The sequence below is a fragment of the Pogona vitticeps genome, chromosome 1 (genome assembly GCF_051106095.1).
Source record: "Pogona vitticeps strain Pit_001003342236 chromosome 1, PviZW2.1, whole genome shotgun sequence".
In the NCBI taxonomy this organism is placed as follows: domain Eukaryota; kingdom Metazoa; phylum Chordata; class Lepidosauria; order Squamata; family Agamidae; genus Pogona; species Pogona vitticeps.
This window is the reverse complement of record NC_135783.1, coordinates 140,108,139-140,131,457: the sequence shown is the minus strand read 5'-3', so window position 1 is coordinate 140,131,457 and position 23,319 is coordinate 140,108,139. Positions and strand designations below refer to the sequence as shown.

Here is a 23,319-nt window from a genome sequence, read left to right as displayed (position 1 = left end):
CTGGACTTGATGGTCCATAGAGTCCCTTCCTGCTCTGCAGTTCTAAGATTATCATTAAGATTATTATATATATTATAATATATAATAACCGGGGTCCAGTTTTCGGGCTTTAAGCTACATAGCTATCTAGGGCACAGGAGTGGCTTGTGAGCAAAGCAACTTAGGAGGTAAGTGCATACATTTGTTTGTGAAGAAATGCAGTTCTTCTGGGGGTGCATTAAAAAAGCCTTTCGGCATGTCACATTTTTAAAAACCTATTTTGCTCTCCAAAAAATAAAGTATGGTACAACTGGCACACCTTTGGTTTGAAAAGGGGGGGCACTATTATGCTAATCATTAATGAAATAATTCAATGACTACATCCTTCAAAATCTCTACTGTGAGATATCTGTACAGTTTGGGGAAATAGTAAAGCCCTATTGAAAGATTATGCCTGACAGCATGGAAGACTAAAAGCGTAAGCAAAGACATGAGACCATATGATCTGTAACCCACTCACCTAGAACCGGAAACACAAACAGAGACTCCTCTGCAGACCTCTATACCACCCTACCTGGAAGTTCAGGTGACTTCCAGGTAGGGTGCTGGGGCTTACATGCATTCCCAGATCAGTACCTCCTCCATGTTTTCAGGCCAAATGGCTAAACAGGGCTATAGCCATTTGGCTTTTGCAATATTTTCCTTTGACTTGAATCCAGTGTTCACAACTACATGTAAATATGAATATATTTATGCATGTGGTTCACCCTCACTAGTGCCTACATTTTTAGACTGTTTTCTGTTCCTTTTATGTCTTTTCAAACTCTATAGCAGAAAAGCTTACTGACAGCATCAGAACACTGCAACTGTTCTTGGAAAATAAAGACATATTGAGCATTTTACCTTCTGCACATGGCTAAAACCATGGAATATCTGTCCACTTCACAGTGACTGATGGTTTCTGAATCCCTACATCCTGTTTCAAAGGCTCAGCTAGCAACACCAAATGGCAATGCATAGCTTTGGAATGGTGTGTCAGTACTCTGCAATGATTTCTGTATCATTACACTGAGCTCAGCATTTTAATTTAGCAGTTCTGTGCTTTTTTAGCATTTTGGTGTCTGCTTTAAAGACAGTATGTAGCATCCTACTAGTGTTTGCATAAGGTCTGCATAATTTGCCACAGCTAATTGACAAGGTACCAGGGCATGCCTTGGGCATATGTCTGATCACATGCCCAATGTTATAACTGAGATGCACCCTGACAGCTCAGCAATTTTTGTTGTTGTTTAGTCATTAAGTCATGTGACCCCCATGGACCAGAGAACACCAGGACCTCCTGTCAGCAATTAGCCATGACAAATTATACCAATAGGGTTCCACTCCATGGGAATGAGATCCAGAACAGCTGCCAAAGGAGGGTCTTTGGTTAAGCTGTTGGGTTTCAGCCAAGTAACTCCACTGCCATTTTTGGTGTGCCCAAGTTTTGTGCACACCAGCAAATCTCCTCAGCAGTAGGTTCTACCGCTCAGAAAAGTTCCTGCTGTAGTTATAAAATGTTCCATTACATATGGTAATTGAACATCCTTCAAGGGACTGCAGGAAATCCTACCCACTTTTCTGTCTGGCCCAAGTTGGACTGTTAAAATTTCTGCTTATACTATATCACGGACAAACAGGATAGCATCCCAATTCCATTTATAGAGTAGGCTTTTCAACAGGATGAGTAGTGTGTGGAACTAATTCCTCATTTGTGCTATCACATATCCTGACAGAATCGCCAAAATAAAGGAAGTACACTAAGGCTAGAAACCTGAGCCCAAAAGCAGGGGCAATCCCTGTCATCTTGTCTGCCCAACATAGTCCATGGCTCAAGAGGATTAGGAATCTCTGTGCTCTTCTAAACCAGAAATTAAGTTCAACAATGATGATGCTTAAATTAGGTGCAAAGCTAGATTCACTCAAGAAGTCCCAGGATCATATAAATATTTTACAAGACAGAAGCAGACGTCCAAGGCTTCAAATACTGATACCATTTGTTTGCTAAATTAACCTGGAGCCATTTGTTCTGCTGGCATGGTTTTGCGTTACAACTTCTTTTACTAATGTGAATAGACATTGTGATCTGGATTTGTATGGGCTGGCAGGTAAATTTTATATCACAGTCCAGGGTCTATGGCTTTTTTGATTCCTTTCAATTCTACTATATTAAAATGATAATATTTAAGTCATTGCGTTAGAAGGAATAATAAGGGTACATAATAGCTTGCCTTCCCCTCCCACCACATTCACCATATCAAACTATAGCTCAGGTCACTTTCAGACACTAGAAAAAAGAAGAAACAAAGGTAACACAATCAAAGTTTGGAAAAGTTACTTTTTTGGATCACAACTCCCCGATTCCCCAGCTGACTTAGCTGCCAGATGTGCTGATTGGGAGATTCTGGGAGGTGTGTTCCAACAAAGGAATTATTCAGAGATGGCATACACCTGGCACATGGAACAATTATACACTTATTCCCAATGGTCAGGTATCCAAGCTTCATGCATAGATATTTGCAAAACACCTGAGAGTCTGTGCCAGGTGTAGGTAACCTGGTCCTCTCTCAGTGATTTGGAGTATAACTTGCAGTCTGCATGATGAATGGTGAGGGATCATGGGAGTTATAGTCCAAAATACCTTGCACAAAGTTGCCTACCCTTGATCTACAGTTTGCATGTCATACAGGAAGCACAAGAAAGATGCCTTTTGCTGCTTTTGTTTAATGCCTGAGATATCTCTTACAACAAAGAAAAGTCTTCCTATGGCTACGCAACTGAGCCTATCTCTAGTCCCAGCATGGAATATTGATCTCAAATGCTAACAGTCCCCCCCCCCCCCAGTTTAGGAGTATTTGGCTTCTTAGCAAACACAATTTCACTTCATATGCCTTTGCATTCATTCTCAGGAATATTTACACCAAGGCACATTTCCTATGTGCTAGTAATTCCTTATTTCCAAGCAATCAATCCCAGCCACACATTCTTGAAAAGATTATCAGACCTGGATGCTGGAACAAACACTCAATACCATTTCCTTAAGTCATGTAAAAACTAAACCACTATACACAGCTTATCTATTCTTAAGCCTTATCTAAACATTAAAGAATGTGCTACATCACCAGAGCAAAAATGCCCTAATATGGCAGATTGTTAAATACCCTGAGAATTAAGTGCTCTTTATAAAAGCTGTGCTAAGATTAGAAGGAAACAGTAAAGAAAGAGATTCAATTCATTTTCCTGTACCATTCTGGAAAGATGTTGCATTATAAACGTCGTCAAGCTCTTGGATACTGGAGGCATCTGTTGACTCTTGATCGTTGGCTACAATTCCTACTGAAGAAAGGCTAGAAATAAAGGAGTGCATCTTTTTTGCATAAATATCCCTAATGTTAAAATAAGGGAGCTCATTTGTCTTCTGCTTGGGGTCATTATTGCACTGGTCTGTATCAATATCCTTCTGCTTCTGATAATATTTTGAAAACTTGTTGAAGATGATGGTTATGGGAAGAGCCACCACTAATATTCCACAGATAATGCAAGTTGTGCCTATAAGCTTTCCCGCCAGGGTAACAGGGAAGGTGTCTCCATAGCCAACGGTAGTCATGCTAATTGTGGCCCACCACCAGCAGACTGGGATGCTTTGCAGCTCTGATGTGTCATCATCTTTTTCCACTGAGTAGACGAGAACAGAAAAAATAGAAATCCCAACAGCCAAGAACAAAAGCAGTAGTCCAACCTCATGGTAGCTGTGCCTTAAAGTTGCACCCAAAGACCGCAATCCAACAGAATGCCTCGCCAACTTCAGTATACGGAATATCCTCATTAAGCGTAGGATCTGAACCACTTTCCCCATGTTCTCAATGTCTTCACTTTCTTCTTCCTTTGTATCCACCGCCAAAGTAGCATAGAATGGAATGATGGAGACAAAGTCAATAATGTTCAACGGGTTCTTCCAGAACTTTTTTTGACTTGGAGAAGCAGCCAACCTGATCATAAGCTCGGAGGTGAACCAGACGATGCATATGATCTCCACGACCTCCAAAACAGGGTTTTCAATCTCTCTTTCGTTGATATCTAGTTTCTGGAATTCAGGCATGCTGTGGATACACATGGTAACGATCGACGCAAGGACCACACTCAAGGAAGAAACAGCGATCAGTTTGGCTGACAAACAGGAGGCAGGGTTCTCCATTCTGATCCATATTTTCTTGCGCAAGTCCCCAAACCACTGTTTGTCAAACTTCTCAAGCTCTTTCTCAAACATGGAAGACTCTTCATCAGAAGAGTCTAGACTTCCAGCAGTGCTTTTGTGGTCCCAGTCTTTCTCGGGACCTTCTTCTTTTCTTTCCTGGTACCAGTTGCTGCAGCAAGAGTCAATGAAGAGTTCGTTGATCCCCCAGTATTCTATTTCCTGACAGAAGGAGAAGACACAGAGCTCTTCCATAACATGGAGTTTACCCGTGTAGTAAAAATTCAGCACATATCTGAACAAGGAAGGATTCCTGTCAAAGTAGTATTCCTTCTCTGCAACGCTGTAGTCATCGCACAGTTCCAAGATGGCCTCTTCTGAATGGCATGTGAGCAACTTCCCGAGTCTCGTATGAGGAAATCTGAGCAATGTGCTTTGGCCAATGGACTGCTTAAAGCCGCCTACGTTCAGGTTGACAAGCTCCTCATCTTGTCCAGGTCTGTGGAAGAATTCACCATACACCATTTTGGAAACTGCAAGGTTTGGGTCCTGTTTCCGAGGCACATAATATTACGTTGGATCTGAAAAGCAATGGGAAATAACTAGGTCATTTAATCCGCTTTTGTTTTTCCTGTAATTACTTTCCTTCTCTGCTTGCTGTGAGAAGTTGTATTAAAAATAAGAAAGAAAAATGTTGGATGCCACGCTAAACCTTTTCAGTGAGGCAAAATTAAATTATTTCAATGGTTTATTAAATCAGACTTAGCAAGCTTGAACAAAATCAAGTCTGGTTTACATTCCCTCTCCCCCTCTTCGCACCCATCTGAAGGCGGGAAAACGACAGTTAATTCATTAAATTGCCCTGTAGCTGTACTGTATTTAAATTGATGTTCATCCTCCAGATAATTAAAACACCCCTCACATGCTTCTTTTAATGATTCTCACTAGGAAGAGGAGAATTATTTAAGACTCAAACACATCTGTACCCTTATTTACATATTTCCTTCTGAGAAATGTGATGATTCTGTGAAAAGGATTACCAAGTTTTCAAGCCCCCTTATTGGAGGGTGGAGGGGTGGGATGCCTGCCCAGTTTCTTCAGAAAGGGGCTTGGCCACTTGATAATCCACCTTTCGACCACAGTCTTTCCAAGGTGTGAAATGAGAATTTTCCAGTACTTGCTACCAGGGAATTGCCCTTGGCACTACATGACTTAACTTTCAACTTAACACTTTTGTTTCACTGCAGCACAAGCTATTTATTTATTTATTTATTTATTTATTTATTTATTTATTTATTTATTTATTTAGTTAGTTAGTTAGTTAGTTAGTTAGTTAGTTAGTTAGTTAGTTAGTTAGTTAGCGATAATATTTTTACCCCACCTTTCTCCTTTAAAAAAAGGACCCAAGGTGGCTTACAATATTTAAAGCTAAGAATAATGAGTACAAAGAGGCAGCTTGCCTCATTAAAAAGCAGTATTAAAGCCGAGCATTTTTAATATCCAAGTACTAAAAAGGAGCAAAAAATTCCACTCTGAGTGGTAGTAAACACAAGCAAGTCTTTGGGTTTTCTTGGCTATAACAGAATAACACCGCTGTCCCTGTAAAAACTGCCTTTCAGTTTGCTTCTGTTCTTGCAATCTATTTACAACGTTGCTGGCTGGACTCTCGCAGGAAGAATTCCTGCTTATTTGATGGATAGCCTTTCAAGTGAATGCTGGTTGACTCTCCCGGCTCCTTTCGTCCAGCAGGTTCCAAGTAGCCAGGTCTGGACCCTTTGTTAACCACACAATTACAAAGTGTGGTGAGGAAAAAAACAAAACAAAAAGCTGACTGAATTGTTGAACTGAAACACCTGCCTGATCATCACAACACTGTACCATCTTGAACATATCCTTGGAGAATTGTTTCTAGCTTCTATTCCTCCTCTTCTTCTGGTTTATCGATTAAAGTGATAAACTCAAACAAGTGCGTGTCCACATGCCATGTGGATTCCCTCCACCCCTACAATGACGAAACTAGTTCTTCCACTGCATCCTCAGTTGTTCTTGATGATTGCGTGTCTGATTCCGCCCCTGCCACCCTGCACATACATTTACTTGTCACACTGTGGAAGTCAATGGAAGACAACAAAGAATTTTACAGATTCTAGAAGTTCCTGATGATACATTTATCCATATAAAATAATGTACTAGGCTCCAGTTCCCATCTGGAACAAACTGGAAAGATTACAAGAGAAATTAATTGAACACAGGAGACTTCACTATTTGAAAGGGCAGGGTTTTCATGTCCCCTTTTTCTAAAATTATTTGCAACATTTACCTGATTGTTACATGTGGGAGTTTCATTTTACACTTCTAAAAAAATCTTCACAACAATATATTACTCTTCGGAAAACCACTAAACAGAGGTTGTATTTTTAGACAAGGCTTTTATTGTGCAATTGTTTGCTTAATGTCTTATTTGTCGTTATTATTGAGTCTTAGCTTTGCGGATGATATTCCCATTGTAAGCCACCCAGAGCAATGGCCTGGTCGCTAGATGGGTGGGGTAAAAACTGAATTAAATAAATTGCTCCACCTCCTTCGCAGAGTTTGAGGAGCGATGCAAATGCTGTTATCGCTCAGAACTGCAGGTCTCCCTAGCACAACACAAAACTCTGTTAAGGAAGGCAAGTTGGGACAAGGTGTGCACATGCTGACTAGCAGAACAAAGAGCCCCTATTTGGAAAGCTTTAATTTAGAGGCGGAAGCAAATGGTTGATTGCCATTCTCTTCATTTTCATTTCTAACCTTCCTTAGGAGATGAGCAGTTGACAAATGGGATACTTACACTCATTCATTCTTTTCCTACTCACCAGAAGTGATTGAAACCTTCTTCTCAAGGCGTATACCCGTTCCAGAAGCATCTCCTATTCTGGCAAAGTGTGTCTACAAGCATATTGATACAGCACACAAAACTGGACTCAAAACGTGTTTTTCTGGATAGTGGCAACTGCCAGAAATGTTCAGGTTCGGCAAAATGAGAGGACACCTGTAGGCACAAATGGACAATCGAAATGTTATTGTCTACTACACATCTTTGGGGAAAGGTGGGGTTGATAGAAAAGGAGACTTGCACCAAGAAAGGAGACTGCAGGTATCTTCAGAGTGGAGTCTAACAATTATAAACAAAGGGTGTTCTTTCATTTTTTTTATAATGATATTCAACTTGCAAGGACCAAGAAGTGTCTCCAACTGATGAACCAACTTCAAAGCATGGTTTGGAAACACGGTCCATAATCCTGTTACTTATACCTGCCAGCATAAGTCCATGGGTGTAAATTCTTAAAATTAAGAAGTCAGTGTAGTCATCTAGTTTCGCACAACAATGATGTGACCTGGCACTCATAAACCAATGCCTGTACTGACACTTAACTAATAACAATTTGCTACTGAAATTTATGCTGATGGATTTACACCAGTACAATTCTTCAGCTAGATTCTGACCATTTTCTGGTTTGTAGTAACCACAATTTTCCAAATTGGACATTACAAAAAAAAAAAAAAAAAAAAAAAAAAACCACCACAAAACTCTTGCCACTTATTTATACTGCAAATGTGATCTTCAGATTGTTGTACTTCTGAAATTCGTCATTCCATCCTGAAATAGATTTGTGTCCTTAGACAGCGACCCATCCATAACGTTTTCTGAAACTCTTTAATTACATATTGGATAGTCAGTTTTAAGCAGAGTGATGAAAATCACAGTGGATTATGCTAGAAAATGAAATAAAATTAAAATATTCTTTTTTAACATTATTTTCCTACAATTACTGAGATTTTGTAGTTGATGGTATCCCTTCCTCCTGTTTTATGTCACACAGCTTTAGCAGATAAATCTGTGTTTGCCAAAACATTGACCACTCGTTGATGAATAGCAGAACTGAGATCCTCGCCCTTAAACAGAGATAAGCACAGCCAAAGCTGAGAAAACTCAGTTTTCCTAAGAGGAGAAACACTGCGTCCCATCTCACAGTAATCTTGTTTGGAATTTTTGCTATGACAGCTATTCCTTTGTCACATACGACTAGAAGCTGCCCAAAAAATGAGCCCGGAGCGGCATACAACACCCCTCTGGACACTATGACCCAAGATGAGATGGAACATACCTTTGGATCCAGCGGCACCAACCAGGAGCAAACGTTTTGCTTCCTTATACTGGTAGTATGCGCTAGTGATGGTCTCTGCCCAGTCCCATTATTTTCATTTGTTTCCTGCATCAAAACATAGCAAAACTAATGTTAGTTTTGTGAATTTTCTTCAGAGAATAAAGCTTCCTATATCAGGGCAGAAAACAAATATGGATCTGCTGGTAGATCTCCAGGTAATCTGCTGGTCCAGTTACAACCTCTGACTCCCACTTATTGAACATTAACAATTACAAAATGATTCCACCTATGTTCTCACACAAAATTAGATAAATCAACCAAGGCCGGGTAACTCAAGAGTGGATTTCTGTGGTGGAGACTGTGAGCCCCTCTGAGTTCTGCTACCCAGATTCTGAGACAAATGCATATGCTATACTACTCAGGTATATATATATACCTGTTTCTGGATTTCCTAGGTCCTTTGGCTTAGGAGGCAACCAACTGAACTGGCAGCAATCGGGCAGAAAAGAAAACAAATTAGGAGAATAAAGTCTCCTATTCCTCATTCCATCAAGACAGTATTAAAACGGTACGTCTAGGCTGTGAGGTAGGTTCATTTCAACTGGAAAATCTGTGTATGCAAATGTGTTAAAGCCAATTTACAACAGAAAAAAAACCCCGCAAGGCTCAGCAACCTTTTGGAACACTATTCTTGTCATTCACTGTTGAGGCTGCATTAATATCTCCCATAATTGATTGTGTTGCCCTGGCTTACCTAGTTTGATGCAATCATCCAATTAGTAAATGGATACAAGTTTAGGCAATATGGCAAGTCCCTTACTCCTAACAGGATTACATATCCCATTAAATGCACAGGCTAGTCACTTTTTTAAAATTTTGAATCGGATACATTTTTTCCAGGGAACCTAGATGTTGGCAGATGATGGAGGGGGCAGTGGCTGTCTACAGCAGTAATACCAGGTATCAACACAGTGTAATAAGAAGCCAGGTGTGCTCCTAATCCCACATGTGCATTTCCTTTTCATAAATTTTATCACTTGAGAGAATGAGATGGATTGGGGATTACAGGATGTAATTCCCCAGATATTCAAGAAGACTATTGCTGGACACAATTTTTTTCCTCTGAAGAGAACACATGCTGAGAGGATTCTAACGCGACCTGCACTTCAAGCTGACACTCCCATCATTCATATTCTGTTCTGCTTAAATGCGACAAACTCAGTGGCTCAGCATTCAGGGCAAACTGAAAAATCACTATCAGGCAGTTATAAATGAGCCAGATAAAACAGTTGTACACCGGTTTACAGATCACTAATTATATCTTTGGCCCTAAAATTAAACAGTATGCAGCAAGTCACCAAATCACCACCTCCTCTTAAATGTTTTGAGACGGTAAGGTGAGTTGTGAGGTTTTGAGATTGTTGTCCTTCAGTTAACAGGTCTCTGCAAAGTGACAGAGGCAAACTAGAGTAACTAGAACACCTCTTTATGTTGGATGAAGAAAAAGCCTCATTTCAGACTAATTTCCAGACAAATTGCTTTAATTCTCAACTTGTTTTTTTTTTTAAAAAAACCAAAAACCCTCAGCCTTTTGGTAAGGTTAGCAATCTAAAGGGAACATTGTCTAATGTAATGTGAACAATGAACGTTGTCAGATAAAACCTGCTCATCCTTAAACTGCTTAATGATGATAAAAAGTAAAATGTAGGAGTTTAGACCCAACATTTTCAAGAAATTCAATTAGCATGAACTAGTATTTCTGTTTACATTGAGGACAAGAATTCTGATTTAGTTTATCATGATAACATCTGGAGATACTGTACATTCTTGGATTCCATGCAGCTGAAACATTGAGAATTAGTATTAGCTGAACTTCTCATAAGCAGGCTCAAAATATAGGAAAACTGTATTATTATCATGAGTTTAGGAAGCAGAATTAACTGTACCAGGAATACATAAATATCTAGATTATGAACTGTCAAAAACCTTAGAAATATGAACTGGACATGTAATCAAAACCATACTTTTCTTAAACTAAGCTATTGGAAAATGCTTTGGAAATCTGGAACTGATGGGCAGCATGGAAAGTTTTTTATATGCGGAAATGTGGTAGCACTCTCTCTCTCTCTCTCTCTCACACACACACACACACACACACACACACACACACACACACACAGAGAGAGAGAGAGAGAGAGAGTTCTAGAATTGCATATCACTCTGATAATGGACAGAATTTTACTCTAGATGTACACTTGTGTACAAGAAATGATGTTAAGTCTTGGGAGCAAATTGCTGCTTCTTAACAGAGCTGGTTGTATTCTGGGCACATACCTATTCACACGATTAGATGTCAGCACAGCAATGCAAGCAACATCTTGCTAATGAGCTAGAATTTGCCAGCAAAATGTAGGTGATTTTCCCGACACTAGCATAAGTCAGCAATAGGATTCTGGCCAATATATGTAAATGGCAAGCACATGGGGTTATACAGTGTTATGGATGGCCTGACTGTCCACTTTCCAAAACATAATAAATGAAGCCACAAGAGGCAAGAAAGGGTAATCAGAAATTGGTGGAACTCATCTCTCTTACAGAACAATGGTTACTAGGAGGGGAACCAGGGTCTTAAAAGGTCATTGCCAGATGTGAAATGCCACACTATCAACAACTTGTGCCCAAAAACACAATTTCTCTGCTTTCCGGCCATTTATAAATGGATAAGTATTTGCCACAAAATGTGACTTTTATGTCTCAGAAAGCAGACTTGTCCATGAAAGCTCACATTAAAATATAGTAGTTTCTCTTTAAGGTGACTTTTTTTTCACCTGTCCTTTCCAAAGGCAGAATTTGGACATTAATAATTCATAAGCCACACTCCCCCAACCAACCTCTGAGAGAGCTTCCGTTTTTTGAGGGATCTGTGAGATACAGGCCATCTCAGGTTGCATCATAATAGGAACATTCAATACTGTAAACCTTACACAGATATTTAGAAGTCTAATTGCAAAGGGGCATATGCTGCAGCTTCTCCCCTCCTAACATTCATGTGTTTAAATGGAAGATCTGAAGAAAGGTTATAACAACTGTATTAGGATAAACGTGTTAATACATTTTCCCCCTGATCAAGAAGACAAATGTATGTCCAATCTCCCTTCAGACTCTCCTGCTCAAAATAAGAAGGTTGGTGGGCATGGGGAAGACATGGAATACACATGCAGCCCATAAGCATATACTTAGAAGGCTTACATTGTGTTGTTCTACATAAAGACTTTGATGTTGGGAAAGTGTGAAGGCAAGAGGAGAAGGGGACGACAGAGAATGAGATGGCTGGACAGTGTCATCGAAGCAACCAACATGAATTTGACCAAACTCCGGGAGGCAGTGGAAGACAGGAGGGCCTGGTGTGCTCTGGTCCATGGGGTCATGAAGAATTGGACATGACTTACCGATTAAACAACAACAACATCATAAAGATTATGTAAGAACCACAGTGATAACAAGCTTCTTTCTGACGTTCCTCATCAATGCAAGGAAGACTGGTAGGGGAGATGCCTTCACAGCCACCATCCTTGGTAATGTTGAGCTTCTATGTCAAGTTTTTCTCCAGAGAGAATATGAAAGATCACAATTTGAGGACTCTGACATACTAAAATGCAATGTGAACAGTCTTCAAAAAGAAAGGATTTGTTTACGTTCCCTGTACTTTTTCATAACTGAAGGTTAATGGACTGGTAAGAAGGAAAAGAGACAATGGTAAAAACGGAAGAGGAACTAGCCTGTGTAAGATAGTTCATGGCATTTGTACATGGACCATTAGCTTTAATTTTCTTTCAACCTCTGAAAGTGCAAGGCGATCCCATAAAATCTGAAGTGTATAACTTTGGAAGATCCATGTCTGCAACTTTAAAAAGCAACCATATATCGGAAGATGTCACCAACAGATAAAGCTGTTGTTGTTTAAGCATATAAAATGTATCTGTGTAAAAACAGCAAGCAATATTTATCTCTCATTAAGATAATTTTGCTGAGGCCATGAATACATTAAAGAACAATGGGAAGCTTTTCAACCCAGGAGGTAAAGGTAAAGTTTCCCCTTGACATTTAGTCCAGTCGTGTCCAACTCTAGGGGGTGGTGCTCATCTCCGTTTCCAAGCCATAGAGCCAGCGTTTTGTCCATAGACAGTTTCCATGGTTGCATGGCCAGCGCGACTAGACACGGAACACTATTACCTTCCCACCAAGGTGGTACCTATTTATCTACTCCCATTTTTATGTGCTTACGAACTGCTAGGTTGGCAGGAGCTGGGACAAGCAACGGGAGCTCACTCTGTCATATGGATTCGATCTTACGATGGCTGGTCTTCCAACCTCGCAGCACAGAAGCTTCTGCAGTTTAACCCGCAGCACCACCACATCCAAGCTCAACCCAGGAGAAAATCTACAATTACAATATCTCCTACTTCACTAGAAAAAGATAGTGGGGAAAATGGATGTGCAGTCAATTAATGGAAACAAAATTCTAGATAAAGTTTTGCCCCATAAAAATATTAGCCCGACATTCAAATCAGAATAACATCCCTGCTTCGAAGTACCTGGAGAAATAAGATACAGTACTAGTGTAGGCTACCTAGGATGTTAGGAAGTCTTTGAGTCCAAGTCCCAAATCCAAGTCTTTGGTAACAAGTCCCAAGTCCAAGTCCCTATTAAAAATAAGCTTTTCCCCAGAAAAAAGGAGAGGTGCGTGGATTCTGAGTTGCCAGGTGAGTCCAAGTCTTTGAGGGGGAAAAAACCAAGTTGAGTCTGAGTCAAATCACTGGTGCAACTTGCAACTTATGTAAGTCCAACTTGACAGTGAATCCCAGGACTTGAGACCCCATCCCTGTTGGCTACTAGATTTCAGTTCAGTTCTACAAACTTTTAAATCAGAATATAGGTCCACCCATCCACCCTTGCCATTTCCTCTCCTGCTGGAGGTTAGACATAACCATTGCTGTGCTGGCTTTAGATGTGGCAGCTTAAAATAACAATGCTGTGCCACATCCAAAAGAGTCTCTTAGGTTCTTTGCCAGTAAGTTCTTTTCCTTCCTGCATTTCTTTTCTTTTGGTTATTTCAGCTTGGAAAACAAAGCAGCTGTAATAATCTATACTTTTAATTCCTCATCATGAAAGTGAAGTACGAGTAGACATGGTCTAGAGGGGCGGGGTAAAAATCAAATAAATAAATAAATAAAAATAAATAAATTCCTGCATTTTATGAGATCTGTGATTTAATCACCTTTATTAATTTGCTTTAGTAGTTTTTTTCCCCCTTCCAGGGGTTTCTAGAGAGCACTCAAAAGCAATTTACCCTTCCGTTCTTCTGGAGGGGTGCCCTGGGACTGTGCAGCTTGCTCAAGGCCACACAGGCTGGCTCTTCTCCCAGGAGGCAGATAGATTCCTCCCTCCCTGACTCCCAATCCAGCTATACAGTCAGATTAATATATGTAATGAGGACCTAGGATCTGTCCAAGTGTCATAAAATCAGTGTTAGATTACCCCATACAACATACCTAAACCACTGAGAGATTATTAATTTCAAGATAACAAGAACTCTTCTCAATCAAACAGCTTGTTCTCATATAATGTGCAGCATATAAATTTAGTATGATGCTCTGATATGACCTAGGCTTATGTTAATCTATAAAGGAAGTCTGACTTAATGTTTTCCTCCTTGAAAAATTCAGTTTCTGAAATAAAGAGAGTTCCAATCTACAAAGTAAAGAGCAAACGCAGCATACCCGAAACTCAGCTTTTTCAGTTCCCTTCATCGTACATAGACAAGTACAAAATAATCACAAAATTCTGTGGATTTTGATTTTAAAATGTGTCATTAAATGATACATTTTCTTGAAATATTTCAAGTGCTTCTGTCCAAATTGTAGTTAACTATATATTTGCCTGGCATAACTTAGATCAGCCTTCCGCAGTCAGCCCCTCTCCAAATGTACTGTACTATAGCCTCCATCATTCACAACCAGTCTGAGCGGGTCAGAGATTATGGGAGATGCAGTCCATCTCCCATTAACATGTGCCCTGGTTGGTGAAAACTGACTTATGTCCCTGTAACAGCAGCACACTGTGGCGTAGCAAACATTGTACATAGGCATAGCTTTGTGCCCAATCTCTGTACATTTGGTTCCTTCTTCACCCAAAGAATGCATGATGTATAGGAAGGCCACAGTCAATCCTCAATGAAATCATATTAAGAAGGGTGGTTCTGTGGATTGATATCTACATTAAGCCATGAGTCGCTAAAGATCCAGAGCAGGGCGGCTGGTATTTAACATTAACTTCTTATCAACACACAGCCAACCCAGTGGTGAAGGATGCTGGAAGGGATTGTTCATTAACACACAGAGGGCTGCTGATTCCCAAAGCCTAACACAGATTCTATTTTGCACAATCTATTGCAAGATTTAAGTGTTCCCATTATTGTAACTTCTACAATAGCTTTCCACCCAAATTCCTCGTTGGCTAACATCAAATATTTTTCTGCCTCTCTGACTGGTGTGATAATGGTATTTATCATAAAATTGATTCTGGAATCAAGATGCTGGAATCAAGCCATGTTCACTCCTGTTAGTTAAGCAATGTCTGACATTACTAGATCGATTGTATAATACAGTATTGCAAAGATAAGAGGGTGGGATGACTGAACAAACCATTTCAATTAACAGTCTGCAAACTTTCTGCTTTGAAAAGAATATTCTATATGAGATCACACTCTATCCACCTATATAGTTGGTTTCAAAAATAGGTATCCTTTTATGACCTCTTCACAGGTCATTCATAGCCACATTCATAGCATGTTTGTTTATGATACCTCTTTAAATAACTGGTAAAATATTCCTTGCAAAAGCACAGTGAAAATGCACAGGGCAGGAGTGTTTTAAATTTAGGCATAGTCTTTTCTTGCTTACGTACATTCCCTCATCTTCTATGTCGACACATTAACTGAGGATCTAAACCCACTTCTCTACTGGTATGTCTACTTCTATTCCGGACATCTGGAAGAACTGATGCCTAGTTTAACAGAGCCATTATTGGGATGCTCTGTATAACCATCCTGCACCAAGCCTACTGAAGGGACTGTTCAGGTATCTCTTCTCCATGATCTGACTGGAGCTTTTCGTTTCCTCCTAGGATGAAACTATATTGGATGTCTCTCCCTGGAAAAAGAAGACATACCTCCAAAATAGACTTGCCTAAAGCTTAGTGGAACTTTAAAGAAATTATCACATGAACATGCAAGGGGAGAACTGGAGATACTGTACATTTTTGATACAGGAGCCCAGGACAGGATTTACTTGTGGAATGACTAGCTAATACATCCCTGGATAAAAGGGTACAAGAATCACGATTATTCTCACTCGCAGAGTTTGAAAGTGTCCCTTTTTCATTGGAGGCTCGCCTTTTAGGCAGAGTCATAACTGGGATTTGACAGAAATTTAGATGGTAAAAGAATTTGCTGCTGGAAGCTTGCAAACCTTTCTACTCCAAGAGTGTACAGTGCTTGCCGCTGCTCCTCCCCAGGCAGAAGGAAACCCAAAATGAGTGGGTTCAAGATGGAACCCACGTGTCAAGAACAGAAGATTTCACCCTATAATTAGCTTTAGGAAAATCAATAGCTCGAGTTTCTGTACTTGCTCCCCTCCAAAATAAATAAATAAAAATAAGTCCTATATAGCCAAAAGTGGACGCTGGAATCATTGCTTGCTTAGATATTTTGCTGCACCAGCAGAACCAGTTATGGGCACTGCCATTTTCATAGTCCAAGCCATAGTCCTATTTAGTTTCACTCAAGAGGTAATAAAGCTTTTTTAAAAACCCACTAAAAACTGGATAAATATAGTGTATTTTACCCCAAAGTGAACATTTTCCATTTATAGCAATAGTACTTCATGTTCCATTAAGGCAAATGTTAGGGCAGCATACAGAAAATGACCCCCCACTTTCACATTTCTCTGGGGCATCTGCCAGTTAGAAAGAAAGAAAGAAAGAGAGAAGGAGGAAGGGACAGGGAGAGTTTGACAGGGCCCGTCCATTCTATGAAATCTGGTGCAATCTGGGCGGGTGCTCGAAAGGTCCTTATCTTCAGGGCAACCCATTTTAACTCTCAGTACCCGTCCAGGAAGGCAGAGCAAAAAGCTATTTTGCACCTCAATGAGAATTGTCTTAAAAAGAGGCCATGCCCTAACCCTGTGCCAGAAAGATCTGGGCCAGCTCTTAAAAGGGGAAGGATGGAACATTTGAAGTAGAAACACAAGCACAAGCAGACGGAACACCAACGAATGAGGTCCTCTCCCCCCCCCCCCCGTGCTGAACAGTGCTCAGGGAACCCAACACCACAAATATACACCTGTGTCTTCTTCATTCCCTTAACGCTATTCTTGTGATCTTGACCAAATACAGTCTCTGCCATGTTTTAAACCAATTTGATTTTTAACTCTACAGGAGGAAAATTTATGCACTTCTTGAAAACTTTACAGTCCTTTCATATCTTTGCAGAGTACAGAAGAAGACAGCTTAGGGTAGTGCTCAGATCAGTTCCCCCCAATCTGGCGCTCTTCAGGGGTTTGGATGTAGACCTCCCATTAGTATGACCTTTGGGTCAGAGATTTTGGGAACTGTAGTCCAAAACATCTGAGAGACATCAGGTAAGGAAAGGCTGAGTTAAGAGTACTGCACTAGTAGTGGGAAGGAACAGGCTCAGCCATAAAGTTCATTCGGTGACCTTGAGTCATGAGCCCTCCACCTGAACTACCGTACTTTAGAAGGTTGTTGGGAGAAAAAAAGTACCAGAACTAGCACCCTGAGTTCCTAAGAGGAAATATTAAGTTATTACACGTATTTAAAGTAATAATTATTATATGTGATATCCACACCCACGGTATCTTACAAGAATGAGAGTACAACTGATGAACTGACAATCTAAAAAACATCAGCAAAACATAAGTCATGCTGCCGTAATATGTATGAAACCACTAGTCAGATGGCATATTCGTTAGCCTGTCCAATCAACATTTCCTGATAACATGCCTGTGCAATACAGCTCAACTTCTGTCATCCATTCCTGACACTGGAACCTAAGGCATCACTGCCACAGAAGAGAGATGCATGGTGCAGAATGCTGTTCTCCAAATTCTGGTTCTCTTTAAAGAAAGTTCCTGGAAATGTGTAAACCTCAGTGAGCAATGAATGGCAGAAACCCTGTTGCTTAGACTGATTAGTTACAATTAGAGTAGGTCCACTGAATCAATGGAACATATGGAGGAGATGACTAACCAAATCCCCACTGATCCAACTTGCCTACTCTACTTTTAACTTACTAGGCTAAACAATAGGACTTCAGCCAATGATAACTGGTGCTCTGTCCAAATATATTAGCTATATATACATGAATTAACCAATTGCACTCTACCTTCTGTCTCTGTGCAGAACAGCAGGACATTGGGGGCCACTGTTTCATAATCTGCTTATTACTAGTCTGTACCTAGACAGAAAAACATTGCAATTGCAGACTGACAGGCATGCATCCCCAGCTCTCTACATATCCCATCACTGCTCAGTTGCATAACTGTTAATTCTGTGTGCACTCATTTTCCAGAAAGCAAACTAATGGGACATGAAAACAGGTATTGGATGTGTGCTAGTCTAGTTCTTTCAGTGTTGAGTTGCCTTGCGCCATGCTGCCACAGATACAACCAGTACATTACATCACACATATTTCGTTTCTCTATTTCTTACCTACACTGAAATAACACTAAACAACACAGGTTGCCTAGATGGTTAATGTAAATTGGAAGTGGTATTCATTTGTTTCCTAGTAAAGATAACACCTGGCACAGTAACAAGAGGCTGGTAACGCATGTCTCCGTAAGCTGTCAGATCCTGTAGCCCAATAGCAGGACTCATTTACTACTGAAACAGATGCCTAAGTGAACCCATACAGCATGGCTGGGGCTTGAGTGACCCTCCAGATGTTGCTTGACTTCAGTTTGCAGCATCCTGAACCACTGGCTCTGTAGGCTCATGCTTACAAGAACTGCAGCCCATCAACTTCTATAGAGGATCATACATTCTCCACCTCTGCTATGGAAAAACAAACCCAAATCAGTTGTTTTAAGCTAACATTCTACTGTTCTCCTGGCAAGACCCTGCAATCTACAAGCGGAAGGATAGCTTAAAAGGCAGCTTCATTTTAAAAATATGCCAAAGGAGTGCAAATTCAACCATACATGAACAAAAAGGAAGAATGTAGATGGGAAAGTGAAAGAAACAGCAAAGAACAAAGAAAGGGAATTGGAAACAACAGAAGAACACAGTAGAAAACAATGGAGTAATGTCAACATGATTCTCATGGTAGATGACAGGGCTGGATTTTCATGTCGGAGTCTTGGGTTGAAGCCCTATCTTTGCCAGTTTTTACTGTGTGACCTGTATTAAACATTTCCGACTCTGCATTGAATTCTCCTAGCAGCAATAAAGAATTCTGCACATGTCCAAAATTCAGTTCCAACAGCAGTAAGGGAAAAAATATTCTCACAACTGCATTCCAGAACAGATGGTACATTTGAAGTCACTGAAGGAAATCACGCAAGAGGTCATACAGGGAGGAAAAGAGAGGGGGGGAAACCTATGTCTTTAAACTGCCGGAACTGCAGGCAATCAAACCAGCCACTTTGCAGTCAAAGAGCAATGGGAAATATCTGTACCTTTTCTTTTTTGCATTTACCTCCTGGCCTGGGTGCACTGAAGACAGCCTGAGGTGTGATGTTCCTTACATAAAACGTTTTAATCAGGTTTTCTGACAGAGTGAGATGCAAACAGGACAGTCTAAAGAAACAGAGATGGCCCTAGTTCAACGTAGAACCTGTAAATGTTTCTTTTTTCAACTACAAATCCCAGAATCCATCAATAGAGTTTTTAGGGAGTCATTGTTCAAAAACATAACTGTCACATACAGCACTGATGGTACCTGTCTGTCATGGGTTTGGAGGGAAAGTTCCATCCTATGGGGAGTGGAAGGCGGGACATCAGGGGGGAGGAGCTGTACTGTATATATATTTGGGGGAAGTCCATCGAGGGGGAGCTGACGTGGAGAAGTGGAGTTGGAGTCTGTGGGTCAGACTGGGTACAACTGTTCGTCAGACAGTACATACCTGATAGGTTCAGGTTTCTATCTAGGTAGCCAGAACTGATAGGTTCAGGGTCTGTGCGTTACCTTAAAGTGTTCCGTGAGAACCAATCTGTTGTATGTGTATGATTGGGACTATACCAAGTTCCAGTATCCTATTTACCTGATCCTTTTATTTACCCTGTTTGTTTTTTCAATAAACCTTGTTCTTTTGTTTATTAAAATCCATTCCTGGTCTGGGTGACTTGGTAGAGCGAATGGTTGGTGGCAGCCTAACTACAGGGTGGGATACTCCAGTAGGTCTGGGGTCGCTACAATAACAAAACAAGAACACACCCAAATTCTGGTCAAATGCAAGAAACAAGAGAAGGCCTTCCCATCTAACGATTATATGGCTTCTAACTCAACATCAATCTCACTTCGGAATAGCCTGAGCCTTGATGAGCCGCCACTTTTATCATCCTCCAGCACACTGAAAAGGGATGGTCTCTTAAAGCAAAGGAGACTGTCCCCCCTAAAGCATTCCACTTTCTACCAGCCAGAACATCCATACCTTGACACTTAATAATTGACATTAATTAGTAGGCCATTATTACTTCTCACTGCCCTGGAAGATTTCGTTAAATAAACAAGATTACCTTGAGGACCCAATGCCAGCTGTCCATTCCTTGTCTTCCAAAATGTGCTTTTTAATCATTCCACTGGGAAATGTTGACAAGTTTTTGGAACAGCCACTGTGGGAATGTTTGCTACTGAGGATCATCCTGCCCTCTTCACAGGGTTACTTCAGCGCACATTCTGACCTCACATCTATACTTCTGTCTCTAGAGAATTACTTTAAATATAAGCAGGCATTCCCAGTTTTTTTAAAAAACTCTTCTGCTCATGTCAAAAGGTCTGGCTTTACAGCTGTGGAGCATTCTTGCTACTTCCCCCCCCCCCCCCAAAAAGAGATGATTTTATACCACAGTACTATGGCTACTGTAAGGAAAAGAGAGGTACAGAACTCTGTTACAAATGTTTCTGATCACTTCATGACCTTGTCTTTCTCCTTCTGTTTTTAACATATTCAACCATAATTTTCACATGACTAGCAAGGCATAATTTCAGCGAGATTTATTCATTCCTGAGGCCAAGTCATTATCTTTTATTTTTCTTCTGTTAATGCTAGCTCTTAATTCAAACCAGAACCAATGGGATTTAAGAACTGCTTTATAAAATCTCATTTATTCAATGGGTTTACTCTAGTTGGGACTAGCAATTAGAATTTAACCACCTTGTCTTTACATGATTTAACAGGTATTGCATTTTTTATAATCTAGCAGTCTGCGGGATTTTACTAAACTGATTAGACTTTTCAGGTTCATTAAGCTATGTGAGGTTACATATTTAAATTTTACACTTACCCTGAAAACATGTGTGTGCTAGACAAAATGTATTCTCAAATGCAAGGTACTACATTATTTGTACTCTCATTTGTATTTTTGCAAAATGAGGGGAGGAAAGGCAAATGCAACTGTATACCAGGTGGATTTGTCCTGATATTTTTGTTTGGGACTTTCTTCTCAGTGTCAATCTCTGAATTGTTTGGGTCAAATTCATGTTGGTAGCTTTGATGACACTGTCCAACCATCTCGTCCTCTGTCATCCCTTTCTCCTCTTGCCTTCACTCTTTCCCAGGGTCTTTTCCAGGGAGATTTCTCTTCTCATGAGATGGCCAAAGTATTGGAGCCTCAGCTTCAGGATCTGTCCTTCCAGTGAGCACCCAGGGTTGATTTCCTTTAGAATGGATAGGTTTGTTCTCCTTGCAGTCCAGGGGACTCTCAAGAGCCTCCTCCAGCACCACAGTTCAAAGGCATCAATTCTTGAACCCTATATACAACATACAAGGAGGTGGGACAAAGGCCACAAGTCCTGCTCCCCCTTGGATGTTGCATATAGGGCTGCAGTAAATTGTGGATAACTGAAACTGCGGATTCTGCTTCCACAGATAAGGGGTCTCTACTGTTTATATATGAATTTGAGTTAAAAAAAAAAAGGTCCTGAGTTTCAGTGGCAAAACAAATACATGAACCCTTCAGTTGTATAGGTGTATATACATTTTAAATGGCAGCATTCATCACAAGAAAACACTGTCACACTGGCATTGTTTAAAATAAAAAGCACTGCACAGACCTTTTAACATTCAAACTGTGGTATTTTGTTTCCAAGTTCACATTTTCAAATGTGAATTGGTTTTAAGGTAGAATCCTACTCACACTGACCAAAGAGAAACCACCACTCAGCTGAGGGTGCAGCTACACAATGAGGGAAATGCAAATCCACTCCTATTAACTAAATGTTAAATCCAGGTCTTGCAGGCTTTGCTCACCATTCCTGAGTATGCGCTGATGTGGCACTTTTTTCAGAATCAATTCAAGCAACCCCCTGCCTGAACTAATACAGATTTATCCTTTCTTTAAAGTAGAAGCCTCCGTAGCACAGGGGAAGACTATGATGTGGGGGCAGAGTCCAAGCTGATTCGCATTTCGACTTGTGTCATGGGATCAATGGGGAAAAAAATTAGGATCAGCCCACCACAAATCCATGGCATTTCCTGCATTTTTCCCCGGTGTAGTCACACCCACAGAGGGGCTATTTGTTTTGCAATTAATTTACATCCAAAACAAAGAGATGCTTGTTGGCCTGTGGAGACAAATGCATCACACATCCATACTCAAATTTGCTAGGTCAAACTAGAGATAAAAGAATCAGTCAGTTCCACTTTTCCCACACCTGTACTGTTTTGATCTCAATTTTCCCCATCAAATAGATGAAATCAGGAAATTTTGGGTAAGTTCTTGCCATTCAAACAAAATTCTCAAAAACTTGCAATACACACATTCCATGTGTTCATGTTCTTTCCAGTACAGAGAGAATCAAGTCGCAGCCTCTTGTTATGTAGCTGCTGATGATAAAGAACTGGCCAGAAAAAAAAATTAAGTATCACAGACTCTGTGAACAACAAAAGGATTCAAATTCAGACTTTTTCAACCTGGGTGGGGGAATACCATCAATTTCATTTACTCCCACATTCAAAATTTTGAAATCTCAACTCCTTTTGATTGTGTCTATGAAGAAATTTGCAAAGTGTAGAAGTTATAATTAAAAAGAAGCAAATGAAATTCTCACCAATCCCTAATTCTAACTCTTGAAAGTACACAATGGCTGTCTAATCATTGCTTCTGTTGTCCTCTGTAGTTCAGCCATAATTCTGTCCTCAGCTCAGAGGCCGACAGGTGGAACAATGATAGTCCTTGACACTTCTTTCTTTTTCTCCAGAGAGCTCAAGGCCTTTCTACATGGACTGCCTGCTTCCTCACCTTTATCCGCATAACCACCCTGCAAGGTTGATCAATGGTGAGAGAAAGAGTGGCTGGTCCAAGTTTCATTCTAGCACTGTAACCACTGTGCAGAGTTGCTAGGGATTGATACGCTGAGCAAGCAACTCTGCATAATGTCCCAGATGAATGAGCAAGAAAAGTTCATTAATGAGCATGAAAAGTCCAACACCTATCAGAAGGCGGCTTGGACAAGCCATTTGCCCAGAAGGCACTTTAGTATAGCTAGCAACAAAGCCAGTTTCCAGAACAGCTTCTAAATAAATATGGACAGGTCTGGGTTACCTGCTAGCCAACCATCTCAAAGACACATTGGAGCACAGAAAAGATACCCACTAGCTGTCAGGGATTCCCCCCACTGAGCCCAGGCTATGACACCTGATGCAATTCATTACCACAACA

General features: G+C 40.4%; 1 protein-coding gene across 2 annotated transcripts in view; it reads right to left on the bottom strand.

The window, feature by feature from the left end:
• The window catches only part of KCNS3 (potassium voltage-gated channel modifier subfamily S member 3), a 43,806-nt gene that overhangs the window by 16,842 nt on the left and 3,645 nt on the right, over nt 1-23,319 (bottom strand). Inside the window, exons 2-4 of one of the 2 annotated variants that reach the window (XM_073001904.2) lie at nt 8,359-8,463; nt 7,066-7,241; nt 3,265-4,791 (exon numbers count right to left, since the gene is read on the bottom strand). In XM_073001904.2, the coding sequence (XP_072858005.2) occupies nt 3,265-4,735 (1,471 nt within the window). In that variant the 5' untranslated portion in view covers nt 4,736-4,791; nt 7,066-7,241; nt 8,359-8,463. Of the gene's footprint in view, nt 1-3,264; nt 6,744-7,065; nt 7,242-8,358; nt 8,464-23,319 lie in introns of those variants that run through there. The other variant, XM_078388494.1, reaches the window with a different exon arrangement.